Source organism: Camellia sinensis, chromosome 2, assembly GCF_055761805.1.
Source record: "Camellia sinensis isolate YWXY chromosome 2, ASM5576180v1, whole genome shotgun sequence".
Taxonomy (NCBI): Eukaryota; Viridiplantae; Streptophyta; class Magnoliopsida; order Ericales; family Theaceae; genus Camellia; species Camellia sinensis.
The window spans coordinates 116,339,614-116,351,722 of record NC_138962.1 but is presented as its reverse complement, the minus strand read 5'-3'; the positions used below and the strand labels follow the sequence as shown (position 1 = coordinate 116,351,722).

At 36.5% G+C, this 12,109-nt stretch overlaps 1 protein-coding gene across 1 annotated transcript in view; it reads left to right on the top strand.

Annotated features, from left to right (window-relative positions):
• The window catches only part of LOC114320958 (chlorophyll(ide) b reductase NOL, chloroplastic), a 51,249-nt gene extending 40,053 nt beyond the window's left edge, over positions 1–11,196 (top strand). Inside the window, exons 9-13 of the mRNA XM_082915468.1 lie at positions 3,088–3,138; positions 6,527–6,577; positions 6,660–6,701; positions 10,668–10,778; positions 10,875–11,196. Of these exons, the coding sequence (XP_082771594.1) occupies positions 3,088–3,138; positions 6,527–6,577; positions 6,660–6,701; positions 10,668–10,778; positions 10,875–10,922 (303 nt within the window). The 3' untranslated portion in view covers positions 10,923–11,196. The remainder of the gene's footprint in view (positions 1–3,087; positions 3,139–6,526; positions 6,578–6,659; positions 6,702–10,667; positions 10,779–10,874) is intronic.
• The last annotated feature ends 913 nt before the right edge of the window (positions 11,197–12,109 follow it).

Below are 12,109 nucleotides of genomic sequence, written 5' to 3'. Positions count from 1 at the left end.
AATGTAAGTACAATTCTAGTTTAGTTTATTTGCACCTAGAAAATTTGTTAAAAGACCTCTTTAGTGGGGCAAGATTCGAACCAGTGACAGTTCCTCTTAGCCACACAGTCTTAACCCTGTGTGAAGTCAAAAATTTCCAATGCATTCCTAACATTGGACCAAGTTCATAGGTCCTGGCACGCCCCCTCAATCCATTCCTAGCAAGGTTTTGAAAAGCGGTTGCAGTCGCTGTAACGGTGGCGGTGACATGGTTGTGGTTACGAGGTGTAAAGGTCGTAGTGTAACGGTTGCGGTAATCAAAACCGTGAATTTTTTTATTTTTCGCACAATTTGAACAAAACTTACCGATACGCATATTTTTTTTCCATGATCATATTTATTGGGTTAAAAATAAATATTAATAAATTTTTGTAAATTTTTAAGTATGATTCAATATATTTCATATTTTTAAATCACTATAAACTGAGTTTTTTACATTTTATTTTAATAATTAATGACTTTATATTATACAAAAAATCAATCACTAACTATTATGTATAAGATAAACAATGATAAAAGTAAGAGAATAAATAAGAGCCTAAATATATATATACATATTTTAACCAAGCCAAATAGATAATGATCATACTTATTATTATTATTATTTTCAAACAATATATAGATAACAAAATGGTTTAGTGATAGTAGCTGAATAGAATAGCATAGGTCTTACAGCTTCAACAAATCAATAATATGTTCTTCATCTTTCCTCTTCTCTCTCTCTATCTCTTGCTCCTCCATTTTCTCTCTTTATCTTCCCTCTTCTCTCTATCTCTCTTCCTCCATTTTCAGTTTTTTTGTGTGTTTTTTCGAAAGAAACAGTTTGGAACCGTTACGTAATGGTGCGTAATAGGCCGTTACGGCTATTACGGCACCGTTACGACCGCTATAGCAGCCGCTACGGCCGACATGCCTGTGAATCTCGATCACACTACAAAAGCGGCCGTAACGGTTGGCGGTAACCGCCAAAACCGTTACGTAACGGCGTTACGTAACGGTTGCGGCTGCTTTTTGAAACCTTGATTCCTAGTAAACACAAGCCTACGTGTTTGCCCTTAGTTTCTAAGTGGCAAATAGATTATTTTGTTTTGTTTTCTTTTAATAGCTGAGTGACAAACAGATTCTATATGTTGGATCAATAAGCCATATTCAATTGTGATGTAGGACAAGATTCTTTGAGTTTCTATATTTTTATTTTTAGTATTTTGAGATTATTGTTTTATTAGGAATTTTATAATTTGGTAAGGAATAGCATATAATTATTGAAAAATGATATAGATGCCGAATTTTTTGTCGATGCCAATTGCACTGAATAGTTACCACATATGTCGGTTTCGGTCGAATAGGTTGCACCAACAGCAGGACTCATAATTATTAGGTTTTTTTATTTGAGTTGATTTAGTTTTCCTATTTTACTGCCTTCTTATTTTCCAAGTATTTGTTTTCTTTAATGCTTTCCTAAAAGAAATCCTTCCATTTTTAAATTTTATCATAAATAATCATGTAAGCTTAAAGGCCAAAATTGTTCATTATTTATCAATAAAAAGTTCAGACTTTTGTCTCTCTTTGTTGCTAGCGGATTCCAGTTCCCTATGGATTTGAATTTTCTTCAACATGCTTTCAGTTCGCCTCAACTGGTGTAAGAGTGAGGATTCCCATGCCGTGTTGAAGAAAACTCGAATCCACATAAAACTGTTCGTGTCTATGGCATTAATTGTGATGCCTACTCCAAACGTACGACATAGGCATCACCCATGCTACACCAAACACTGAGCAAAAAGCCCCATATCTTTAAGGCTACCGAGCAATCCGGTAAAAGATGATTCACTGACTCTGCTGCTCTCTTACACATGTAACGCCAATCCATCAAAAGCTTTCCCCTTTTCCTCAATTTATCAATGGTAAGAATAGTGAACTCTTCCAGGTTCTTTTATATTGTGATTCATGAAATTATTTGGTGTGGGAATTGAATGCACTTACGATGGCTTAAGGCCTCGTTTGGGAATTGGCTATTTTATTTGTCTTTTCATTTTTTAACGAAAATGTGTAGTAAAGTAGAGAGAGTGATGTGACAACTTATAGTGACTTTTTGGCTATTTTAACCAAATGCCAAACTAGGCCTAAATATTACTGGAACTCACCCAAGGGGATGTAGCCAAGGTTGTCATTGTGTTAATTGCTTCTACCTACAAATCCAAGACTCCCTGCAAACTTTTGATGTGGGACTTAACACATGCCAACACGAGTTGGGTGTTTACAATCCCCCCATGCTTTCTCATTTGTGAAGGGCCCAAACACCACACGAGTTGGGTGTTTACAATCCCCCCATGCTTTCTCATTTGTGAAGGGCCCAAACACCACAATGGTCCCGTTTGGTGTAACTGTTAAAACAGCTTATAGATTATAGCTTAACAAATTATAGATTATGACTTTAATTAGAAGTTGTTAATCTGTTTGGTGTAGCTGTTGGATTATAAATTTAAGTTGCTGAGTAGTGTTTGTCAAATATGCTGTGAAATAGCTTTTTCAATTAATTTTTATTTTTTGTTTGTCTACATTTCTCATAAAAAAAATAATAACAATAATCTATAGTCCATTTGAGTCTTTTTCTATTTTTAAAAAAATAAAAAATAAAAAAATTTAGGAGTATAACCATAAATTAACATGTCCACAGCAGAAGCTGATAATCAGAAGTAAGGGGTGAGCAGCTTCTCAGAATCAGTTTTTTTGAGTTAAAATAAGCTGTTAGAATCAGAAGCTGTTTGAAATAAGTTTAACCAAACAGTCCAAGATAATTTTTTCAAAGCTAAAAGCCATAAGTTGGCTCTGAAAAGCTGAAACAAACGCCCTCAATTAACCCTTGTGGTTACTTCAAATACTATGAACGACTAGTAGTCAGCCCCAGAACAGAGTGACTGTGTTGTAGTGTCCTTGTTAATATATCTTATTCTCATTTATTTGAATATGCATACCTTTGTACATATTTATCCATCAGTCTATTGTTTTTAAGGTTATTAATAATAGAAATGTTAATTGGTTTTCCTACAGGCAGAATTACGAATGGATGATGTTAAAAATGTGATAGTGCATAACCTGTCGGTATGTTTTGCTTATTTTTTTAAATCTTTGATTTTTGTTGTTTCCAGTTATCAATATTGGGCCTCCTTGACTTTGATTCAGCTCTGCAATATCTGATTTTTTTTATTTTTTATTTTTTATTTTTTGATTTTCAAACTTTCTAATTGTGCTGGCAGCATAATGTTCCATGTTGGTTTTGTTATATCCTTTTTTTTTTTTTTATGTTTTTTTCCCGGGTAAGTAGTATCTTTTATATTGCATATTAACCTTAATGAATCATTAAATCTCTCTTCTCTTTTTTCAATGAAAACTGTTTGCTTGATGGCTGCTTGTTGGAATGTTGACGACTTTATCTCCAGAATGGGATGTTTTAGCCACTTAATTAGCACTTCTTTAGCGAATGGCTGGGTCAATGCAGAGGCAGTTTAATGTTAAAGTCAATCAACTTGTGATTCAAATGTGTTATGGAAGGATGAAACTAAAGTATATTAGATTTTGTGACATTATTTATTTATTTGTTTCTTGGAATATATTGTTCAGGTTTTAAAATGCTTTCAGAAAGTCCTACAATTATAGAAAATTTTCAGAATGGAAGTGAAAATATTTTTTGTTTTTTTTTTCAAAGCAAGATTTAAAATGATTAAGCCTTTGCTTCCGGATTCTGATCTGCTACTCCTTCCGCATTTGCCAATGGATGTGCATGACGCTTCTCCATGATATCTTACTATACCTTGCAAGCTCTGTAACAGAGTTTTAATGTTTCTGCTTTCTTAAAAATATGTGAATAAAAATACATTGGCAACACAACATTTGGATGAGTTTCTTCTTTTTCTTCAAAAGAGAATTTTGAAAGTGATATATGACATGCTTTTCATTTTACATGCATTTGATCCTTGAGTTTAGGAAATTTTGTTGATATTATTTTTAATATATAGCATTCGTTAAATGGTACTGAAAGCATGGCCATGTTCTCACTTATATATCTAGTTATTTAATGATACAATTGTCTACAACTGGACACATATGTCATTGAGAGTACAAGTATAATGGTCTTGTAATTGATGCTTGGACCATTATGCCTCCTCACGCAAAGCTAGGATATCATTAATGTAAAGAACATTTAGTCATTTTAGCTAATTATAACAGCATTATGCACATTTACAATGAATTGTTGATACTTGTTATGAGGAGAAGAAGAGAGTGTACCCCAATTGCTAAATGCTTACATAAGTTTCTTAGTTTTAAGACCAGTTTTACAGATCAAGGGCAAGTTTGGGAAGTTTGATAATAGTCAAAAAGTCACTCAAAAAGCCAAAGAACCATACAAAAAAGTCAAAGATTCCCTCTCCTCTCTACTTTTTGCACTTGTTTTTCATAAAAAGTCAAAAAATCATTCCAAATTATATTTTAGCCAAAAAGTTACTAAAATAGTCTATTCCCAAACCAACCCTAAAGTAAACTGTTAAAGTATCTTATGGTGAAAGTTCTACAAAATAGGTCTAAAATGTTGTGATCACTACTTGGATTTCCCATTATTTTGTGTACTTTGATTCATTGCTCCCTGCAACAAGCATCAGTTGGATGATGTCACTGAATTGTGATTTGAGTTCATATCTTTGATCACATATAGATACTTGAGAGAAGTGTGATTAATATGACAAAACATGGCAGGTAGTTTCTTTTTTTTTTCCTTTTAACTTTTTCCTGGTGGGCAGTGGGTGGGGTTGACCCTTTCAATGGGGAGCAAGAAAGGAGGGAGTGCCATAGAGGCATAGGCAGAGCCATTATAGTGCGAGTCGGGGCCATTGCCCCACTGGGTTTTGGGAAATGTTTTTTATTATTTTGTTTTATGGTTTTATTGTTATTGTTATAAAGTTTCCCACTGAAATTTTGAAAATGTCATTCTTACCTATAGTTTTAAAATTATATAGATTTATCCAAACTAGAATTCTGAAATGTTTCTGCCTATGTTTTAAATTTATTTTCAATTTGCCCTTTTGAAATTTGGTTTTTGCCCCTTTGCAAATTTGTGTATGGTTTTGCTCCAACTGGACAAAAATCTTGTCTCTGCCTCTGGTGAAGGTTGTTGAGGCTGTTCACACTTAACTTGGTGTCTAGATGTTATTGGTGAGCAAAGGGAAAGATTCTTTTTTGTCAAGTTACTTGGTGAAATTGGATTCTTGGGTCAAACAAAGTAGATATTCTTACACATTAATGAGGTCATCCTAATGAAACTGTCTTATTGCTATTAGTTACATATTACTTTCTGGTGCGGCTGTAATTGTTAGATAGCTTGATATATATTGTTGGGCACATTTTCTAATAGTTTAGGCTTTTGGGAAAATTGGTAACTTGACATGGTATCAGAGCTCTGGTTGAAAGAGGTCTTGGGTTCAAGTATCTCTATTGACATTTGGTATTCGTCCCCCGTTTGAATTATTCTTCTCTATTTGGTTGTCTGCTTCTCCTTCAGTTTGGTTCTCTGTTTGTCTCTCTACATACAAGCCGGGTTGCACGTGAGGAAGGGTGTTACATAGCTTGATATACATTGTTGGGCCCATTTTCTAATAGCTTAGGCTTTTGAGAAAATTGGTAACTTGACAATAATTACTGTTTTTTTTTTTCCTTGTCTTATACCTATGTATATAAGTGTATATTCATGCACGCTAGCCACATCATTCCACTGAACTTGAGATGGTTTGGTCATACACAATGGAGACTAACAGATGCAATAGTGAAGAGATGCGATAGAGTGACAGTAGATGGTGGTGTTAGGGGAAGGGATAGACCTAAATTGACGTGGACTAGTGTAGTAAATAGAGAGATGAACCTGCATAATTTGACCATTGAAATGGCCTTAGATAGAGTCGAGTGGAGAAGAAGGATTCATGCAGCGGACCCCATTTGATGAGACTTAAGGTTTGGTTTGGTTTGGTTTATTTTGTTTACATGGATTTAAGCATGTTTATTTTTATTTTTATTTTTTTTGCTAGATATAATGTTGGAGTGTAGATTGTTCACATATTAGTCATCTATTATCTTAATAAAAATTCTCAATTAATTTTATAAAAAGTGTGTATTGGCTCTTTTATTTAATTTTTGGTTCAATTATCCCGTCAACTATATTGCAAGGTTCATTTCCTATTCCAAGCAATAGTTAGCTTAAGTTTTTTGTTGACCCTAGTGAAAAAAAATTAAAAAATCCTAGAGATGCCACTACGTGTATCTGTTATAACTTATAAGCTTAACGAGTTCAACAACTAGATATTAATGGGCTTTGCAAATTTGTAGTACTAGAGATTTTGAGATACAAGTATGACCTCCTTCAATTGTATAATGCCCTTTATGCTTGTTATGCCACATAAATGCTAAATCGTTGTTACATAATTTTCCCTCTTGTTGGCTGCAGCCAGGAATGGTAACAACTGATCTTCTGTTGTCTGGAGCTTCTACAAAGCAGGTAGAATGTGTATTGCATATTTCCTTGATTTCTTTTGTGAAACTTTTGGATCAATCAAGTGAAAGAATTTTATTTATTTCAGGCCAAGTTTTTCATTAATGTTTTGGCAGAACCGGCAGAAGTGGTAAGAGTTTATTGATGTGGTGATCTACCTAAGGGAGTGATGTACAAGCAGTGTTTTTAATTCCTTGTTTTTGAGTTTTAGGTGCTTGCTGTTAAAATCCACCTACTCTCCACCTACTTCACCCACTTAAACCTACTCCACTAAACCTAACCCACTACACCACTACCACCTCACCTACTCCACTAAACCTAACCCACTACACCACTACCACCTCCACTTCACCTACTCCTTACCTACTACACACTCACCCTCTTCTATATATAGGAATCATGAATCATTGTAATAGACATCAATATATCAATCAATAATAATACATACAATTTATTCTCTCTCTTTCTCTATACATTATTTCTTACATGGTATCAGAGCTGGTTTAAAACCTAGTATTTTCGCTTCCCCGGCGGGCGGCAACCTCACCTTAGCCGCCCGCTGGACCTCAACCTATTCCGCTGATAAAATCAACAAAGATTTGTGCAACTGTAGTCATGTGTGAGGCTGATGGAGAAGAATTCTTCACCTCATATGACGAGACAGTCTGGAACTGGAAACACTGCAACATTCTGCTCTGGAATTCTGCAGCAGCTAGATTATAGCTTGGTTGAGTGCCAAGCTTTGGTTCTTCCACCCACTCTTGAACTTGCCCAGCAAAGTGTGAAGGTTCATGCTTGTGTTGGAGGGACTAGTGTGCGCGAAGATCAGCGCATTCTCTCCAGTGGGGTTCATGTTGTTGTTGGTACTCCTGGTCGTGTGTTTGACATGTTGCGGAGACAATCACTTCGCCCTGTTTACATCAAAATGTTTGTCTTGGATGAAGCTGATGAAATGCTGTCACGAGGTTTTTAAAAAATCAGATCTATGATATTTTCCAGTTGCTGCCACCCAAAATCCAGGTTGGGGTGTTCTCTGCCACAATGCCACCAGAGGCTCTTGAAATCACCAGGAAATTCATGAATAAGCCTGGAAAGAGAAAAAGCTCATGCTAGGATTTGCGAAGTGATTCGCTGCAGGAATTTTGGCTTTGGATGAAACCCTTACCATACTCCACTCATTCTCTCCAACTGTTCTAACTTTTTATTTTTATTATTATTATTATATCAAATAATCAATGCACTCATGTTCCCCACTAACAGTGTCCACTTTTGACCCAAACCATTTTCAATCCATCATTTCTCCTTCACCTTTTACACCCCACTCACCGACTCTCTCTCCACTTTATCACATGGGTTTGTCCCTCTCTCTCCTCCATTTGATTTCAAAAATCACTTATTTTTATTTATTTTTTCCAAGTCACTTTTCCTCTTTTTTAAATACCCCACTTTATTTTGAAACAATCGCACTGATGTTTTTCATATAATCCATCTATAAATATTTTTTATCTATTTTCTTTCTCCCTTGTTTTCTTTCATTTTATTTTTATTTTTTCAACAAAACACTCCCAAAACAAAAAAAAAAAAAAAAAAAAAAAAAAAAAACAACATTTTACAAACTTGTCATTTCTTCATGCCGGGGATCAACCACGATCAGCATTTTACACCATAAAAATAAAAATAAAAATAAAAATAAAAAATAAAAATAAAAAAACACAAAACAAAACAAAACACAACCAACACAAATCGGAACAGTGGGATTTTTCTTCTCGCCTATTCCGCCGGTCTTTTCTTCTTGCCACCGTCTTGGGCGGCCCTTGCCGGTGTTGCCTCCGTGTTTCCCACTCCACTGGGCATGATCACTACTCCCTGCTCCTCCACTGCAGCATATGGCGGCCCTCCAAATCGGAACATAAAACTGGCCTTCCGCTTCAGCTCCTTGTTTTCCGCCTTTAGCACACTTATCTCTGCTCGCGCATCCTTATACATGCGTTGGAGCAGAGCCAGTTGGGCGTTTAACTGCTGCACCTCATTTGTCCTACTCTGCAGCCGGTTCGACAAATTTGTAACCGCAGTCATGGTTTCCACACATGACTTCAAGGTATACTGATTGGCCTCCACATCCGACTGCACCGCCATTTTTTGCTCCACCGACCGCATCGGAAAGTTCAACGGAGCAAAACCCGAGGTGTTTGGTTGAGGTTCACTGGCCACCGCACCAGTTATTTCTCTTGTGGACTCGTTCAGTTCTGGAAAGAGCGTGAGCAGACCACGGGAAGAGGAGGCCATGTTCTGGGTAGCTGGACGGGAAGAAGAGGCCATGTTGCTGAGTGTTTCAGAGACGGGTTGGTTACAGAGTATTACAGAGTTTCTTTCTCAGCAAAGGAAGAGTTGTTTTCAGAGGATTTTCAGAAGTTTTTTTGTCTGCCTCAGCCTCAGCATCAACCTTGGTTAAATAGCGAGGCAGCCACGCGTATCGCGCGCCACTTGACGCCAGACGACAAACGGGCGCGCCAGTCAAGGCACTCACGTGCCTCGCCATCATGTCCGGCACATCTTTTTATGACTTGGGCTCGCCTTTTGATGGCACGCCTTTTTATGAATTGGGCACGCCTTTTGATGGCACGCCTTTTGAAAGATTGGGCACACCTTTTGAGGGTGCGACTTTTTAAGGGTCCGACAAGACTCTGTAAACTGTCCCGACATTGATTCCGGTTAGCTCCTTCAAGGGTCCGACAAGACTCTGTACACTGTCCCGACATTGATTCCGGTTAGCTCCTTCATGGGTCCGACAAGACTCTGTAAAACTGTCCCGACATTGATTCCGGTTAGCTCCTTTATGGGTCCGACAAGACTCTGTAAACTGTCCCGACATTGATTCCGGTTAGCTCCTTCATGGGTCCGACAAGACTCTGTAAACTGTCCCGACATTGATTCCGGTTAGCTCCTTTATGGGTCCGACAAGACTCTGTAAACTGTCCCGACATTGATTCCGGTTAGTTTCTACAAGGGTCCAGCAAGACTCTGTAAACTGTCACAACAACTGTCACAACATTGTCTGCTACAACGGTCCGACATGACCCCATAAACTGTCTTCTACATCGGTCTGACACCGCCATCCAGTGTCCTCTACACCGTTATGACAACACCATACAGTGTCCTCTACATGGTTATGACACCCCCATACAGTGTCCTCTACAACGTTATGACACCACCATCCAGTGTCTTCACCAATGGTCTGACACGACCATACAGTGTCTCTTATCCTTTTTTATTTTTATGTATTTTCTTGTTTTGTTACTCTCTCCAAACTCAAGTTGGTTAGTTCCTATCCCCCTTGAGTTTGCGGGGGGCTGTTAAAATCCACCTACTCTCCACCTACTTCACCCACTTAAACCTACTCCACTAAACCTAACCCACTACACCACTACCACCTCACCTACTCCACTAAACCTAACCCACTACACCACTACCACCTCCACTTCACCTACTCCTTACCTACTACACACTCACCCTCTTCTATATATAGGAATCATGAATCATTGTAATAGACATCAATATATCAATCAATAATAATACATACAATTTATTCTCTCTCTTTCTCTATACATTATTTCTTACACTTGCTTTATTTCAATAGTCATCTGAATTCATGATTATGGATTGTGATGTTCGATGAAATAAATCATATGGTTAGGTTTTCCAAATAGGCAAATGCACATACAAGACTTAGAGATGGACCGTTTAGACACAACATTCTAGGCTATGATCAACTACTGACTGAATTATGTGTGAGTGCTCAAATGAATTTGGGAAGAGATAAAAGAAGAAAAAAAAGAAAACCAGACTTTTGAAGATCATATTCAAATGTGATGTGTAAGTTTTTGACCATATTCATATGCAAACTAGTTCTCTAGATAAGTAGCAAAACATATTAAAGAAACGAACACACAATTGCAAAATATGCATTGAAAATGTTATAATTTATGTATCATTTGGAACAATTATATTCTATTTTGTTGCATTTCCTTTTCTTTTTGCAACTCGCCCTGTGTGTGCATGCGCCTGTGTGTTTATGCGAGTGAGGGCATGCATGTAGGTAGCAGAGTACCTCGTCCCAAACATCAGATCTGTCCCTGCCAATGGATTGAGCAAGCCCACTTACATTCGATTCCTTACTGGCTTGAAAGCATTCTCTCAGATATTCTCAGTTAAGTGGAAGAAAAAATGGAAAGAACATTTGATTCTTGGTTTTCTATATTTAATTGTGGTTATTAATCCTTTTTTTTTTGGCCGTATTGCGTAGAGATTTGCTTTTGGTGCTAGGAGGAATCGATATCTACTTGAAGATTGATGAGGATCAGAGGTCTAATATGTCCATACAACATATTTTCTTTCACATAAAATTTGCTGCTCTCTCTCTCTCTCTCTCTCTCTAGCTTTTATTTGGCTGTGGCATAATTTTTGTTTCTCAAAATACTTTGAATTATATGTACTTAAGGAAATTGTAAAAATGATTTAGTATATTATTTTGGGTGACCTTACTTTTAGTTCATTCTGTAATAGCTTACTGTTTTTTTATGGCTGTTAGTGAACTTTAGTTGTGTTATTGTTCATTGTTAGCAAATTGATTCTCTTTGTTTCTTATAATTTGTATTAAATGTTTCCCTTTGTCTCCTCAACAGTCTTGCTACCAAACAACAACGGGCATGTTTGGTACTGTTTTAATTTTCATTGCCTTTTATTTTTGTGTTTTAGAAAACAAAAACAATGAGAAGTTCAAAAACACTGGTTGTTTTCAATTTTTTGTGTGAAGACAATTTTCAAAAACTTAGAAAACAACTTAAAAGTGTTTTCTCAAACTTGGATGTTTAAAAAACAAAATTGAAAATAGTTTCAGAAACAATTTATCAAACAAGCTTTCCATGTTAGTTTTGGCATATGTATATATATATATATATATATATGTATATTTTCAAGAATGGAAAACAAAAGAATGAAAACAACGCCAAATGCTTTGAATGCTACTTGCTTTTAGGACTGATTTTTCTATGCACTTTTTAATGATTAATTTTTTTGTGATGTATTTTACTGGTTACCGATGTGCGTGTCTTGGACCTTGATAATCGAAATTTCTTAGTTTTTACAAAGCATTTGCATGCAAATGGCACAATACCTAATACCAAAAATCAATTGGACATGGAAAGTAAATTGAAGTATGTGGTTCATATTCATCCGGAGTGTGGCTGTCACGCCATACCAGAGAAGAATTTGGATCACAAATTTCAGTCTCTGAGTGTGGACAAATTTCATCCCCCGCGTTGACAATCGCTAATATTAAGACTAGATGGTCCTCTGAAGCTCTAATAATACACAAATTTTAAAATGTGAGACACCAATTCCATCATACCAAACATTGGGAATGCACAACAAAGGCGTTTCATGTCATTTAGCGTGGTTGTGCCCCCGATCTGTAAAATGCACACAAATAAGTAGAGAGCATCATGCCCTGGAGTTTGCAAAGCAATAAAGTTGTCAGTT